At 48.9% G+C, this 17,236-nt stretch overlaps 1 protein-coding gene across 1 annotated transcript in view; it reads left to right on the plus strand.

Moving 5' to 3' along the window:
• Positions 1-3,993: 3,993 nt before the first annotated feature.
• Positions 3,994-17,236, plus strand: part of LOC140658698 (exocyst complex component 1-like) — a 35,823-nt gene continuing 22,580 nt past the window's right edge. Inside the window, exons 1-5 of the mRNA XM_072877384.1 lie at positions 3,994-4,051; positions 9,226-9,357; positions 10,863-10,990; positions 15,078-15,237; positions 16,030-16,223. Of these exons, the coding sequence (XP_072733485.1) occupies positions 3,994-4,051; positions 9,226-9,357; positions 10,863-10,990; positions 15,078-15,237; positions 16,030-16,223 (672 nt within the window). The remainder of the gene's footprint in view (positions 4,052-9,225; positions 9,358-10,862; positions 10,991-15,077; positions 15,238-16,029; positions 16,224-17,236) is intronic.

A 17,236-nucleotide genomic window follows, 5' to 3' on the forward strand; every position in this document is an offset into this window, starting at 1 on the left:
GGAGTGAAGGCCAGCAGGCAGGTGACGAACAGCTCATCTCAGGCCGTGGAGATTACCATGTGCTAGGTCTTGTCCATATACCTAAAACCGGCACGCACACACACACACACACACATGCATGCACCATCCCCAGCAGCTTGCAGCTTCATGGCACAAGGAAGCAATGAAAAACCTTGTCCAAATTCACTTGGGAGGTCCAGGGCATGTTAAGATTCAAAGTTCACCCTCCTGTGTAGCAAAGCAGGTCCCTCCTGGCTAAGCGACGGGAGCCAGGGATGCTGAAGCATCGTGATCTTGCAGGGGACCCTGTAGCTCATTTGTTCCTCCCATCTTCTCCCTCTCACTTCCAAATCTGTAGAGAAGCAGGACAGCTACTGAGTTTGCAAAGCAGAGCACCTCAAAGCTAAGAAAGTCCAGCTCTGCAGTTGCCTCTGCAATTTTAATTCCTCCCACCCCATGTATGTGTTTTGACAGAGGCTTTGAGAATATCTTTGTTCGGTGCTTTACCGTTGACATCTGGTACCTTGCAGAGCCTCAGCCAGACGGCCTGGGGCACATTTGCAATGCTCTCGAGCACTGATCGGAGACAAGAGCAGTGTTACGCTGCTGATCATCTGCAACTGCAAAAGACTTATCGAAGAAATTAAGGATGTGAATCTCTTGAAATGCTTATGGTTTGGTCCTGCGGAGAGGAAAGGAAAAAAAGGGAAGTCATCAAGTAAATTGTTTGTTCAGCTCTCATCTTTCCTCTACATCATAAGCCAGCTCTCATCCTTCATCATAACATTCAAAGATCATGTGGTAGCACACCGTGCTTCCAGCTGCTTTCCCTGGAAAGGAGGAAGATGGGCCAAACCAGCTGGGATTTGACCCTGGAGTGGGTGAAATTCTTGATATTCCTACTGGGTTCCCAAACTGCTGAGCAACACTGGTGCAAGAGTGAGGGCAAAGTGCACGAGAGAGAGAAGTCCTGTTGCTGAAGAACTTTGGAAAACTGAAGCAGAAGAGCTGATGGGGACATGAGACTAGCTGGGAAGCTATGTAAGGACTCCGGAAAGTCTCCTCAGGAGGTCAAGGCAAGAGTCTGCCTGTGCTGGCAACATCACAAGGCAACAGGCCATATCCCCAGCCAGACCTCAGCAGAAAGGTGAGCTTCAGCGGAGCTGCTACTTGGCGCAGGTAACCCACCCTGTTAGTGACTGACCACCGGGCATGTGCTGCATGGCTTATTCCAGTTTTACACCATTAGTACCAGCCTAAAAATAGGACCACTCTGTGGAGGACTGGACACAACTGATTTGCAAAGCTGTAGCAGTAGCTGTGGACAAATGACGATGTCTCCGTGACTGGTGCCTATAATATTAAGAGAACTGTGAAGGAGGAGATACTCATTTTTGGACCAGATCACTGCACCGTATTTCCTCATCTCTCATTAAGTTTAAGAAGTGGCAACAAAAGCAGATCAGAAGATGTGAGACACAGGTAGGAGGGAGATGACGTTGGCCTCGTGCCCACCTTGTTCGTTTTCAGGAAGCGGTTGCTGCTCTTGACGAAAGCCACATCCGAGCACCTGGCAGCGTGGGGCCACTTTTCTTAGCATCAAAGGTGCTTTCAGAGGGTTGCTCAGCCCACTGCTGTCTGACTTGATACGAAGGTGTGAGACAGATACTCTGCTGCAACTGGGGATAATTTTGGTCCCAGGGACCAGGGACTTTCCATGCACCAGCTGATGGACAGGACAAAGAGAAATGCTTGACAAGAGAAAGACAGAAGACTTTAACCAGAAGTAAACCATACCAATCCAGTCCGTCCTAATCTCCTTGAAGAGGTCAGAGAAGGAACTGAAAAGGAAAATCCACACCGAAAAGTCTAGACGCTTGACTTTTGCAAAGCTTTTGACAAATCATTATGTAACCACCGGGCTCCATCTGCTTTGCAGCACGTCAGCATTGCAAAGCTGCTGGGCAGCGTGAAAGGGGAGGGCAGCTGAGGTTTTCACCTGACGAGAAACATGGGGTGACCCCAGGTGGGGTCAGTGTAGCCCCCACTGACACTCGCTCCCCTCCTGCCCAAAGTCTCTGTTTAAGAAGGCAGAAAAAGGATCAGCCAGAAGTTGAGGCAGGAAAGCTGGGGGCAAGGGCAAGGGGAGACCTAAGGAGGAGAGGGAGGTTAAAGATTTCCCCTTCGGTGCGCACAGAGCTCACTGTGGGATTTCTACGGCTCACATAATTTGCAGCAGCCTTTAGGATGCTCTGAGGCATGGCATTTTTTCCCTTCTCTCCCTTCTTGGCTTGCACGCAGCCTGGCATCAGAGGAATGAGAAACTGCGACCTGGACTACCCATTCTTTGCTGCGCGGAAGGTCGTGTTTATGGAGGGAAGGATCCAGCCTTCGACCCCCAGCAGGATCAGCAGGATCAGGCAGACCCTGCGGTGGGGCCAAGGCAGGAGCAGCACAACCGTGCTGAGCACAGAGGAGGAGTTCCCCCGCTGGAAGGGTTTTCTGGGAAAAGGAGAGGGCAGAAAACAGTGTCCAGCGTGCACCAGCATCGCTGCTTGCCCTTCGAGTCACAACTGCCTCCAGACGTTAAACATGGGGAGCCACAATAAGGACAAGGACAAGGCAACTCCTTCTTTCTTGCATTTGCCTTGCTCTAATCTATCACTGTTATCTCAGTCCTGACTTACTGGGAACATTCCCAGTTTGCCCATACTAAGCCATTCCCCATTCTTCTGTGGCGTAACCGGGCTCCAGCCGCCTCTCCTGGTACGCGGTAGCAGCCGTGTGCCGAATGGGTATATCCCACGCTGGTGCTGGTGCGAGGCAAAGGGATTTTTTTCTTCACGTGCAGCAAGGAGGCTGAAGAAAATCCAGAGTAGGAGCAAGGAGAAAGGTTGGGACCTCTGTTCATTTTTGGAGCAGCAGTGTCCATGTGTATCTGGCCATCTAATGGTCCAGAGCAAGTCCTTCCTGAGAAGTCCTGGTTGCCACCTCTTTTTTAGGGGCAACGGCAGGAGCTGTCCATTAAACATTGAAGTGGTTGGGTATTCTGGGAATGCAGGCTGTTTAAGCACCAAAAATAAGATTCGACATCAAATGATGACTACAAGTCCCCGCAGCAGAAAATTAAATAACTTAAATTCTCTGCTGTGCCCTGCGGCAAAAACAGCTTTCTGTTCCCTGTTTTGGGAAGAAAGAGAAAAGCAAACTACTGCAGATTGCTAATCTCCATCAGGGAACGGCAATCAGACACTCCAAACTGCGTATGGTTTTGATTCCTTCAGCCTGAATGTTAAAACAATCAAGTTATTACTGCATTTGGAATTGGGTGGAAAAATTAATGCAAGACACACTGTATTTCCACACTCGTATTTCCCTTTTATTTATTAGCTCATTCGTACATGAAATTTCCTAATTTCTCTTTGCATGAAAACTGTTAAAAACACCCCTGTATTTTTAAAAGTAATTCATTAGGATTATGAGTTTGCAGCAATTGAGATTAATTGGTCGTTTGCATCGCTCTTACAGCTGCTTCATCCTGTTTGCAGATGCAGGCAGGGAAACGCATGCCAGCAACGGCTGGCTTTTTCAAGGTTTGTTTGGTTTTTTTTTTCTTCCCCAGCCTTCAGAAGGCTAGACGTGCCCTCTGCTGAAAAGAAAAGCTTTGATTCCTCAGTGTCTACACCAGCCATGAGACTCAAGGGAAATAACCCAATGATCTGTCTGGGTGCTGGTGCCTGAGACTGCAGTGCTACAGAGCAGCTTTCTGCGAGCACCTGGGACTGCCTGAGTAAAGCCAGAAATCCTATAGTAACACCTTCTTTCTTGTTTTATTCCCAAATTTTTCTTTTAGCCAGGCAGGATGGTCTTAAAAAAACCTCCCTGCTCCCAGTGGAATCACGACTCGTGTGCCAGGCTGGCATCTGGACGAGTTATTCTCAACCCTGTTCATGCGAGGGAGGCATTTTCCTCCCTTGCGCTCCTGTAACGCCCATGAATTATAATGAAGGCATGCGCAGCCAGCTGGAAGAGAAGAAAATCCGCTCCACAAGTGAGACAAGATTAAGAAGACCAAGTTTATGGAAATAATATAAAGTTATGAACGGAAGCCCTGGCATAGCATCTTTACTGTCTCGCAGTAAATGATACTGTGTTAACGCAGTCCTGCTGTGCGGTGCGATCCTTTTTTTGTCTCTTCCATAATGCTTGCCCCATCTAATTTACCCTCCAGAGTGCATATAATGTCCTTGAAGCTCGCAAATTAAATACGTTGTTTTTCCAAGGCGCCAAACACAGCAGGCATGTAGATACAGCTTTACTCGGCCATGTTTGGCACCCAGATATGACATGAGGGCATTAACTTGGAGTCTACACAACCTCACTGACCTAACCAATGTTCGTGGCCCCACTGTCACATGCTGGAGAAGAAGAAATGACCATATTTCACTGTGGGCTGTGATTCGCAGTGTCCCCTGTACCCGTCAACACCTGGTAAATGAAGAGTTCAATTAAATCATTGCTACTTCCCAGTGACTGTTGCTTTTTAAGCCCCTGTTCTGCCAGTTTAGATTCATGCAGAGGCAGAGAAGTATGGCATGGATATATGTCAATGACATCAAAACACGTAAGCTGGTGCAGAGGTTTGGGATAGAGCTTCTCAGTGAATGGTCAGGATTGCTCAGTGGGAACAGGGCACATTCAGAGCTGCAAAACCTGATTCTGAAGCTAAATATGAAAGGAATACGCAGGCTGCACCGGAGATGGGTCTGTCTGCCTTCTTCCTGGCTAAGGTCACCCTGCGCAATTCAGCTCCAGGCACATGGTTCCCAGGCAGTTCCTGGTGCCAGCTGAAAGCCCGATTACCTTTGTTACCCTTCAAAAGTGTCAATGGTTTCAGCCCCAGATACGTTAAAGACCGAGATTTCTGCACTGGCGCAGTTGCTGAAGCCAAAGCTGAAGCCCACGTGAGCCGGGACCAGAGCATTCCCTCCTGGGCTTATGGCCATGAAACTTCCAGAGATTAGGCAAATGTAGAGCTCTCATTTCCCCTAAAATATTTCCACCAAAAAGAGTATATCGGGCTTCCTCCCCAGCTGAGGACCACAAAGGATGGATGGAAGAACCAACCGTTCCACCTGGGCCATGAGAGTGATCCTTGAGGGATCGTTCACAGCTACTGCCCTGCTGCCCCACAGCTAGACCTTGAGACCGCTTCTCCACACCACTTTCCAAATCCTCACTCCTAGCTCCTGACCCTGGTTGCTCTCTGAATTATTGCTTTTGGCTCCAGCACGGACCTCAGTTATTTGCGGGATAGCACTCGCACCAATGCCTGTCCCCAAAAGCCTATGGTCCTTTGGCTTCAACAGGACCTGGCTTTTGGATAATACTAAAGTGTGTCCCAAGGTGTTACAGGGAAACAGCACGAGGCTTCCTTTATGCTTAAAGCTAAATTATGCATCATGATTATGCATCTTGCTTAACGAGGGCACGTACTGTGCCATTAGCATCCTGTCTGACTCCTAAATCTCTTGTAGGTTTCTGAGACCCTTTGTTAAAGGAGGAGGATTAGGGAGACAGCATCTGATTAGAAGCTGAACCACAGTTGTTCTCCGTTCAGCACTTTGACTCTCTTTGATGAAACAAAGAGGAAATGGAGGGCAATTTTACCTTGCTTTGCTTTTAGTCAAAACCCACTTCATCTCCAGCGGCTCCGATGCTCTGCTTGCTCTCAGCTGCACCTGGTCTCTGCAGCATTTGCACGAGGGATTTCCTGCCCTGACCTCAAGCCGGCAGCTCACGGGCTTCACTCAGGTTCTTCAGGCTTCCTGTTTTTCTCTTAAAGCTTTCATTTTACCAGCAAACTGTTTCCTGTTCTAAGGCTTCTTGCAACTGAAATCCTGCAATTTATCCTCAGCAAGATGTGGCTGGTAAAGTCTTTGAATGCTCTTCCTTTCACTAACGCTCTCTTCCTTGCTCTCAGCTGTCTGGATGGGCGATGTGCACCTCTGTGAAAATTTCAGGAATGTTTCACTGAGATCTTTAAGTCTTACAGGTTGTCTCTAGAAAATGGGGGGGTTAACTGGCTCTGCTACAGACAGCTTTTCAATTACATTCGCGGAAAGTATTGTGCTTTCTGCATTAACTTATCAGGGAGCAGTGAGCTCTCTATTGCATTGGCTTTCAATCATTTTCCTGTAGCTGTTGCTCAAGTGCTATTATAAGCGAATTAGTGAGTTTGAAAGCAGTGGCGGGTACAGACAGTCGGGTCTCCGGGCTGCCATCCTGCCTGCCTCTGGAGGTGAATGCCATTAGAGAGACTGAAAAGCTGACGGGGATGGAGAAACCAAGATAACCCGGTGAGGAACTCCATTCAAAGAGATGCTATGGTGACAGAATCATTTTAGCAGCAAATTGCTCTGGGGTTGTTTGGTTTTGGTCACAGCCATGGTAGAAAAGGTTTAAATAATTGCGGATGTGACTTCAAGCTCGTTAACTACGTGCCCGAGCTGAAAGCCCCATCAGTATGGGGAGGGAGCTGTTGAAGGTTTCATTTGTTTGGGGTCATTGCAGAGCAACCAGTAAATTTCAATAACAATGCATTTCTCTTAGAAAACATTCACAGTGTGTGTTCTAAATATTATTATTTTCCTACAGCATATATTTTTATTTATCCCTAATTCTTACTAAAATATTGGCATTAAATACAACCTTTTAGTTGTAGCCACTTTGCTTATTCCCTCACCACCCAGATCAAAGGCTGTAATATAACTGCCGGTCGTTTCTGAGTGTTTATACATGACATACAGGACATGGACTGCCATCTCCTCCACGACAGTGCTGGGTTTGACTTACAGTGGAAATATATCTCCGTGAGTCTTAGGTCTGACTAGGAAGTTGTGTGGGGACTTTCCATTAAGAATACCGTGGATTAACAAAAAGCAGTTTGTGAACAAGCAATGCCGTCTTGCTAAAAACACTGCTTCCGCTAAGATGATTTAAACAAATCCTTTCCTTCTTGCATTGGGTTGACCTGAATCAGTGTATTTCAACACCTCAAACTGAATCAAGTCATCTCGTTCCAGCCTAGCACTAAGCTGAGCTTGCCTGAGCTTTCAAGAGCTTGCAGTCGGCCGTCTCCCTTGCTCTCTGCGGGCTGGACTCGGAGGCAGGACTCTGCTGCGGCACCGGTGTCTGAGACCCCGTGCTGCTTTGAGCATTGCTTTTAAGGAGGCAGGAGAGCATTGCCAGGAGAGATCCTCTTGATTAGGTTGCTTTCTTACTGCACTTTCCTTGTCTGTAAAGTGGTGGTCATGTTACTCTTGCAAAATGTCACGAGATGCTGCGATGGTTTAAAGCTGGACGCTGAGATTTCCTTACGTGACTTTTAGTCATGCACATCATAGCCATTCTTGGGCTGTGGACACTCAGCACATTCAGCTACATAAGCAAAACGAGGGGGAGAAGAAGCTGGGGTTTCTTTCCTCTTAGACTATGAGACCCAAAAATTTTCACTTGTTCAGCTGGCCGGAGAACAGACGTGGGTGCACGCACGTTTCCATGAAGTGCTTGCTCACAGCCCATAGCCAGGGAATACAAACGTGGCAGTCTGCAGGAGGGACTCAACCCCAGTAAATGAGACCGCACCTGGGCTTCCCGTTCCCTCTGCGTTACCCCTTTCTCCTTCCAGGTTAATTAGCTGATTAGCTTGGAGCCAGGGAAGCTCGAAAGAGCGGGAGAGCGGGGGTCTCCTTGGGAGTTCAGGAGCTGCTGGCTCTTAATATTGATTTCCTAATGAGTCAGCAAGTGTGTGAAACCTGCGAGCGCTTTCATGCTCTGCATAGGGTACTTTCCCCCTGCTGCTCGTGGGTCCAAGCCCCAGGGACCGAGGCAGGGGGCTCGGGAAGGCAAGCCAGCCGTTTTGGGGAAGCATGTGCCCTGGTCTGCATGGCTGCAGGAGACCAGGGGGGGACCCATGGGAGAGGAACTGGGGATGGAAGGGGAGGGGGAAGCAGTGGTGACCTGAGGCCTCTCTCCCCCTGCTATTTCTCCAAAACCGAGTCTTTTAGGGGACCGGGGAGGGAGCGGGGAATCCCAGAGCTGTCAGCCGAGGAGGAAGGAAGAACAGCTGGAGGTCTGCAGCGGCGAGAGCTGCTGAGCGGAGCACAGCCCAGGGCAACGGAGGAGAGATTTGGGGAGCACAAGGGCACAGCAAGGTGGGTGCAGGCTGTGGCGGCAGGATGTGGCCAGGGAGGTTGCAGAGGCTGTGCATTTCCAGCCCCACACAGTCTTGGCATGGGAGAGACAGCACAACACCTCTGGCCGGGCACGTGTCTTAGCAAGCCGCCTGCCTTCCCCTCCATGCCCACACTGCCTCTGCAACCCTGTGAGCCACTCTGAGGCCCCTCCACAGCCAGGGCTCTGCTTTCACTCCTGCAAGGCTCCAGCATCACCCCGGGTTTAGTGAGTTGTGTCTCTGCATGCTTGGGCTGCTCAGCGTGGCACAAGGTTGGCAAGGCAGCTTGGACTGGCAAGTCGATGTGCCCTCGGAGGGTTGCTGTGCATTGCTGCTAAGCTAAAGCCCCGGGGATCTCCGAGGGGCAGGATGCCCCAGAGCTGAGCTCCCAAAGTAGAGTTGTTCTTCTTTTGCAGCACTGACTTGCACGGTCACGTATGTCCATCCGGTGCCGGCTGCAGGGCACACCAGCTCAACCTGAGCGTTGCGTTGCGTGACGCAGGAGGGTGATTTCTTGAGCTGTAAGTGCTGAAACAACGTGGGCCAACAAAAATAATCAGGCAATTGATTGCTTGTAGCTACTAACTTGTTTTGCTTGCCCATGGACATGGTCCTGTCGCTGCAGACACTATGCTGAGTTGGAACCGAAAAGGATGGGTTTTTTGAAGAAATTAGGAAAGTTTTATTGTGGCCTTATTGGGCTGGATGCATTGGCATGTCCTGCTTGCACTGGGCAGGAATTCAGACTAGCTGATTATAAAAGGCCCTTCTGGCCTCAAGTCTACAGCAATTACTTAACACTCATGCTGTCTGCAAGACAACAGAGGTGAAATCAGTGTGGGGGTAATGTATTTTACCCGTGTGCCAGGAGCTTGCATGTGGATCATCTCTCCAGCCTGTCTGTGTTTCACAGGAGGTGCTGCACAGCCTGCGGTGACTGTGAGCATCAGCGGGAGGCACACGCAGCTACCACTTGCCGTTGTGTTCAGGTATCACCATGGCTTCTCTTTGGAGCTCGCTGGAAAGGGATGTGTTCAACCCGCAGAAAAAGAGGCTGCTGGAAACCATTCGTGTCTGGAAGACAGGGAAGAAGAAGAAGGTGTCCATTCTCTGCGTTGTGGGTGAGAAGCTGGGGGAGACAGGTTAAGTTGCAAACCCAGGGAGCTTTCTTGCAGCTCTAGTCAGAGAGTTTGGTCTCTGATGGCTCTTTTCCTAATTTGGGAGAAGAGACATGACCACTACTTGGAATGCTGTATTTTAAGATTAAATGAAGGAAATCTTAATCCAAATACAGGAGCTGTGCCATGTCAGTATAGTGTGTCAGGAACTGGCAACAAAAGCACAAGTTCCCTCTTGAATGTCGGATGATCTTTAGCTGGCTAGAGGGAGCTGGGGTCTGCAGGATTGCTCCCTCCGCCAATGTAAGATTATTTTTTTTACCATTTGCATCAAATCTGTCATTAGAGGTCAGCAACAAACCATTCTAACACAACACAGCATTACAGCCTCATTCTGTCTCTCCATAATTTTGGTGAAAGTTTTAACAGTACCCAGACATTTCAGGAGTACGTAGCTGTTTGATTAGGATCCAAAGGTGCAAGTGCTTTGGGAAATTTTCCATCTCCTTTCGTCTATGCTTTTCTAGTTGCTCCATCACTCCGGAGAAGTTGTTAGCATAGATTTTTTTGACAAACTTACAGGGGAGAGACTTCCCTGCCAATGAGCTTCTAGCCAGCGTAATCACCTACTACAGGATTAACTTCTGACAGCCTTAGCCATAGTGTTTGACCTAAATGATGTGCTTCAACTCCCTCTGTAGTCAACGGAGGGCAGGAGGAATATCTCCAAGGGATGATGTAGCCACCCTATTAGTAGCAACTAAAATACATGAGTTACCCCTGGAACTGTCCATGTCAGGTTTCTGGAGATATCTAGCTCACATGGGAGATCTGAATTATAATAGCCAGAACGATGCACAGCGACTGCCTCCCAGATGAACCAAGAGGTGACTGTAAGCTAATTGGCACTGGAATTGATTTTTGATGGGATATGTTAGCGTGGGTATCAGTCAAACAATGCAGTGCATTTGGACCCTATTGTAGGGCCAGCGATATGGTATGCAACTATCATAAACCTTATTGCACTAGGGCGCCTTGTTCTTGTCACATTTGCATCTTGCTGAAATATTACTTGTGCCTTGTGTAGGGCACAATGGCCTGGTTTAAAACTCATGGAAATTATTGAGAATCCCTCCATAGACTTCAAAGTACTCTGGATTATACCCCAGAGAGCACTTCCCATATGTAAATACTCAATGAAGAGAAAAGTCAGCAGAAACCCTGTAGCTTCTCTCCATACAGCCACCATGCAAAATCAGTGTCTGTGTGTCCATCTGTACCTGTCCACTCACACTGAACTGTTGTGTACTGGAAGTATTTAGAAGACGTTTGGATGAGGTGCTCAGGAACATGGTGTAGTGGTGGGCTTGGCAGTGTTAGGTTTACAGTTGGACTCGATGATCTTAAAGGTCTTTTCCAACCTATACGATCCTGTGATTCTGTGATTCTGTACTGGGCTAACAATAATATTGTGGGTTGCTTTTTTTTTTCCGGTCCCTCATCCTCAGTGGACACCTTTAGGCCAATGCAGCCGTTTCTGGTGAAGGTCAAGGTAGACCGAGGAGAGCAGTACAAGATAGCCTACAAGTGGCCTTTAGCAGAGCTGAAGCTGGTAGATGGCAAGACTCTCGATCAGGTAGGACTGATTTTCCTTCTGTGGCAAAGGGCAGAACTGATCATGGGGGAGAGATATGAATATAATGCTGGAGAGACACAGGCCAGGATCCATAGGGGGATTCGGGTCCTCTGGAGCTCATACGTTTAGATGGTGGGAAGAGCAGCGGGGTGTGTGTGTGTGTGTGTGTGAGATTTCTAATATAGGACTGAATCAGCCTGAATGACGCTAATTTTGAGGAAACAACCACCACCAAAAAAATTTAAAAGCCCTCTGCCTTCCCTCAGAGCTGTTTCCTAGAGTATGGTGAACTGAGGTCTCTCCCTGGATGGTTCCTCCATCCTGCATCAGTGCTTTTGGAGACTTCTTGTTTCCCTCATCTCTTCCAGGGAGATGCCTGTGGCCAGGACGCTGAGGCTGGAGTGATTTCCTCCCTCCCGAGTCATCCCTCTCTAAGTTAGGAAATGTCAGGCTGGCCAAATACCCGACGAGGGTGAGCAGTGAGTGGGTGACCGCTGCATGGACACAGCTTCCAACAAAATCAGTGGGAAAACTCTCCTTATCCCTCAGGCAGAGGACCTTCTGAAGCTCTTTGCAGCAACCCTCAGAGGCTGGAGAGATGGGCTGCAAAGCACTGCTCTTGTCAGGTCTCCAGCATTTGCAGAACACATTGTCAGGCCCATCTGTCGATCCATGTTGACAAAGCTTCTTGACAGACATTTGCATAGGGTATTTAAAGATTAAATGGAGGCATTTACTGTAAGAAGGATTATAGAGAGCTGGAGTCAGCGTGAGTCTGTGCTTTTAGGGTGACATTAAGTTTTTTGGGAAAGAAAGCATGGACAAGATGCTACCTTTCTGCTGCTGGGGCTGGCAGAGTGTTGTTAAAGTTGTTATAATTAGTTTTTTTATTAATGTGAATGTTCCAGGGGCACTGGCAAGGTGCCTGGGTTTTCACAAGCATAGAAATAAATGAGAAAAAGAACAGCTTTCCAGTTCTACATCCAGGACAAATAAAGTACATCTGCACAGCATGTCTGAAAGGAAAATCACTATTGCAGGTTTGCAGGGCATCTTGATCCTATGGGTAGAACTGAACTGATATCTCATTGTCTTACATTTTCCCACGCACAAGGAAATACACGCTTTCATCCTGCCTGAGCTTTCCTCTAGCAGATGAGCCTGGCTCTGCCAAGTCTTCTAAACTGCTTTTCCTCCGGAGCAATTAGGATTACAAGATACCTCCAGGATTTTCAGTCCTTTTCACCTCACTTGCCATCCCAATGAGAAAAACTGATCACACTCTATCTCAAAGTGTTGGTGTATTTTGAACCCCCTCCTACTGGGAGGCAAATAGCTTACTTGGTTGTCCCGATGGCTAAAGCCTCCTTATGACGCCAAGCCTGTATTCCTACCGACATCATCCCCATTTGTGCTTGTGCCATGGCTGTCCTTTAGGTTAGACAGCTCTTCTTCTTTGCAGATGTATTTTTAGATTGCAGTCACCTCCCCTATTAACCTTCCTTCTGGCAGGCTAAGCAGACTGACCCCTTAGTCTCCTCTTCTGTGTTGACCTCTCTCTTCCCTTTATCATGCCTCTTCCTTGCTTCTTCCAGGCTGAACTGATCTTTCTTGAATGCAGGCAGCCAGAATTGTCCATATCATTCCTAAAATGGGATCTACTCACCAGCTGAAGCTGCAGCACAAGGTCCCCGGGCAGAGGAGGGGCTGACGCAGTAGGCTGCAGCCAGGACCTGTTGACATCTCTCAGGGTCCCACCACGGAGGCAAGCTCCCCAGTGCAGCCCAGTGCTCAAGTCAGCACTGTTGCATGGCATGGCAGGTCCACAGAAATCAAAACACGAGCTCTCTGTTGTTTAGCAGATAGTATCGACTACAGCCAAACTCCAGCTCGTGGGTTGATATTCAGTACACACAGCAAGGGCTTGGTCATCAGGTCTGCTCTGGTGCCCTGGGAAGCCCTCTCTTCCCTGGCGCCAGCCACGTCCTGACACTGCAAGTCCAGCGGCGCTTAAAGCTACAGCTCCCTTGACCAAAACAGTATTAATATTTATGAAGCAATTAACGGATGCCTCCCTGCTTTAATAGCTCCTCATAAGGCGTGCTATAAACCACACGCGCTGTAAATTCCTCCCCCAGACATCACTGCTCTGCGCCGTTGCAGGGGCTGCTACCGAGCCTGCAAAGCAATGCGGGGGCATGATGTATTGCTTCAAGGTGTTTAGAAAGCAACCCTTAAAGCGTCATTGGACTGCATCAATCCTCATCAACTCTGTGTCTGTTATGATGATTAGCATCAATAATTATAAGTGCAGCTTCTAAGTTCTCCAGAAGATGAGATCAGGCTGTGCTGCAGAGCTAATGAGATGGTGCAGGAAGGAGTTTCATTCTGTGGGATGTTCCTAGTTCAGCAACCTTGCTTATTCTCTCCACCTATATACCGCTTAGCAGCAAATACTAAGTCTCCTGTGGCTGGAGTTCCCCCTCCATGAGACTACATCCTTTGGGCATAGATAGATGTAGAGATATTGACACTTATACAGATGAAAACAACATGGGGAAATGCCAAGGGTGCTTTTTTCCCAGTCCACGTTCCCGTTATCTCAGGTGACCTTCCCCTGCCAAGAAACGGGGCCACTGGGAGATACCAGGTGAAGCACACAGGATACCACAGTGCTGCTGGGGGAATTTCAGGACTGAGCTTGTGGAAGCCTGTTTCTGGGTTTTCTCTGGGTGTTCCCAATTCTTGAGTGAAGAGAGGTTTGAGATTTCTGGGTTGGGTGAGGATTGCAAAGGGGAATATCTGCAGTGGGAGGCAGGGTGGGTGCTGGGCTTACCCCAAATGCTTAACTCCAGTTGATTTGAGCTTTCTCATTCGGCACATCATTACACTGCAGAACTTATTGCTACAGGATGCTGTAGATGCCAACGCTATGAATAAGTTCAAAAAACCATCAGAGGAAATCAGGGACAGTAGGTCCTTCAAGGGCTGTTAAACACGGTGCTGTGGATACAACCTCTGGCTCAGCAAGCTGCTAGATCATGGGCTGCTGAAGGTTGGCAGGGAATCCTGGAGACAATATAACTCTGGACTTGCCCTTTGAATGCTTTTTCTCCCAAGCATCTGCCACTGGCCATGGTCAAAATTCATCAGCGTTCATCTCCCAAAACCTGCAGTAAAAGGTGAGGGATTTATATAACCTGAAAAGAAATCAGCATGCTGGATCAGGACGCTGGGACTGGTTGATTGCTTGCTCTGACCCACTATGGGTGTCCTGGTGTCCACTTCTAGGGTCAGAATTGCTGCACATCCTTTTATTTTCAGGGCTTTTATCATGCCTGTGATTATTTGCCAAGTGCCACGAACATACCTCTCAAATCCTACCCAGTCACTCTGGGGTAGCAGCAGAAGTTTAGGGAAAGATGTCTGTATCTGCAGGAAAGAAACACAAAGAAGGATTTGCTGTTAACTAGAGGAATCGCCTGCCGTCAGGTTGGAAATACAGAGCTTGTCTGGGAACTCATTGATTGAAAGACTTCAAATCAAACTTCTGACAACAGTTACCCTGGGCATGGTACAGTCGGTGTCCATCGCATCAGGTGATGTGGGGATGTTGGGCGCAATAGCCCATGTTAGCCCTTCATCAGATCTGAGTCTGACTATACCTGTGCAGCTCCACCAAAACCAGTTCAGTCATCAGCATGATGTGGCCGGTAGCACTGGTCTCCCTGGGGTCACCTTCCCAGCACATGCCAGCCGGGCTTTTTGCTAGGTGGTCTCAGGGAGCTGTCAGTATCATCCCTCTGTTTGAAGAGGCTGAGCTCTCTCCTCTAACATCTAAGCCCTGTGCTAGTCTCCATTCACAACGTGGCTTCCTGGGGCCACTGAAAACCCCAAAGCTTGAAACTGCAGCGTAGAGATGTGTCTCCCTCCCTCCTTCAACCAGGAGGTGTTTTTCCTCCCGGTGCACAAGGTGTTTTCACAACATTCAGCACCTGCCATTAAAATGTGCTGCAAACCTGTGCTGAGTGTATGTGGTGTGGCAAGTGGCGTCTAATTGATGTGGTAATTAACTCTTGACATCTAGGCAAGCCTGGATTTCGATCTGCAGTTCGATAAGGTTTACAAGTGGACCACTAGCAGCTTTGACGAGAAGAAAACCTTTATCAGATGCTTGTGGAAGCTGAACCACCGATTCCTCGCCAGCTCTATCACATTTGTGAATGTCCCCTCCTGCACAGTGGAAGGTAACTAGCTTCCTCGTCACACTCAGAGGGGTTTGGGTTTTTTGCATCATCACCATCATCGCTTTAGGAACGGGAGGTGAATAAATTTCAAACAGTGAATGTGGATGACAGGAGAGGCTGAGGTGGGTACCAGTGAGAGGGAAGCAGGAGGATCCACGTTTTGTGTATCTGGAGGCACAGCCATCTCATTTATCCACTGACCCTTGCCACGGAGACACAGTGCTAGGCTGGGAAGAAAAATAGACGGACAGTTTATCTTGTCTCCAGAGATGCTACCTGTACTCTGGGTTGGGGAAGGCCAGCAGTAAAGCATTGGTAATGTCAGGCCAGGGGGAGGCTAGCTGCCTGCCTGGTAACGTTCCCCAGCAGTATATCAAGAAGTACAGATATACATGGATATAAAAATATATTTTACTCTACAACTCATGACTATCAGTATATTTGATCAGAAGAAGCCTATTCATCTTTGAAATTTGTCTCAGCTTTGTATAACAAACATTTCAACATGCCCCAACACACAATCCTAGAGAGGTGAGCCAGTAAAAACACAATCAGAGCTCAAATTAAATTTCAGATGTCTGTTTTGTCCCTCTTACAAAGCTGACCCTTTATCCCATCCACATCTTTCTTTGCTTCATGCCGTGATCTTATTCTAACTGACCAGCAGACTGAGACCACTGGACTCACGTCACTCAGACTCAATGGGACCCCTGGGGCTAATATTAGCAGGGCTAATAAAATGACATAGCTAGAAGGCTTTGGCCATCTCCACATCTCCTCCTGTCCACGCAGGGAGACAAAGGCCCCAAGAAGACAGAAAGGAGACTGCAGAGACTGAGAGTCAGGAGGAGCTCAGTGCATACCAGGAGATGACACCGAAGGAAGCTGCCGATGTGTTGAAGCTGATGGAGGAGTACGAGCCCCTTGTGAACAACTCTGTGGCCTTTGCAGAGCAGCTAAGCAACGATCTCCATGTGCTGGATGAGGTAAAGGGGCCAAGGGCTGTGACTCGACCGAAAAGAAGGTGCCTGGCATGCCGGGGCACTCGCTGAGTCTCTGGGTATCGGCAGCTCTTTCGCTTGCTGTGAGCACTTGATCTGAGAGAAAGTCATCTCGGTGCTGTGCTTCCTCAGCTCAGAAGGCATCTCAGGTGCAAGTCAGGAGGACACTGCTGCTCGCCTCTTGAGGGCCAGTGTTTGTCCTGCCGTGCACTGTAGTGGGGCTGCCTGCCCCTTGCAGGGGCTAAAGTAGCTGCAGCCTGGCAGCCAGGCACCAAATGTCCGTCTCTGCGGAGCTTAACCGCCCTTAGACACTGGCTTGAGCGGTGTCTCTCCGATGAACACGGTGACCGACCAACTTGGGGCAGATGAAGCCCACTGTCAGTTTTGCAAAGGAGTAAAACAAAATAGTGGCACAGACCCAGCTGCAGGGAAGGATACGGAGCCCAGCTGCAGGTGGACGTGTAGCTGTGGGGGATTATAATTTCTGGGGACAGTGCAGGGATGGGTAGGGGTCTAACTGCGGGGCAAAATGAAGTGGGATGCTCAGGGGCTGGCTAAGGGAGGTGGATGAGACTGGGGAGCTCCAGGATCTCCTTCACATTGCGCAGAAAGTCTCTGTGTCCCACACAGTGTGAATTAGGACCATCATTTCTGTGGTCACCAGTGCAGAAGAAATTTATCTTAGGGCGTTGCCTCTGGCCCTTACTGCTGGGTCTACAAGCTGTGCCTCCAGCCAGGTCAGTAGTCAGCAGTGATCTTGAGCAATCCCACAGCCTTAACCACATGTGGAAACGATTTATAGGAACTGTCCCAAGGGGAAAATGTGGTGTCGATGCCCACGCTGTGCATCTTCCCCTCCCTGTCTGGATGGGGCCGGGTGTCCCACGGGGAGGGTTAGCCTGCCAGACACCTCGGGGCACGGAGAGCTCCCCAGGCTCCTGCCAAATCCACAGCCGGGTCTGCAGCTCATGGCGTGCCTGGTCCGGCGTGGCCATCCG

The sequence above is a fragment of the Ciconia boyciana genome, chromosome 12 (assembly GCF_034638445.1).
Source record: "Ciconia boyciana chromosome 12, ASM3463844v1, whole genome shotgun sequence".
NCBI lineage: Eukaryota > Metazoa > Chordata > Aves > Ciconiiformes > Ciconiidae > Ciconia > Ciconia boyciana.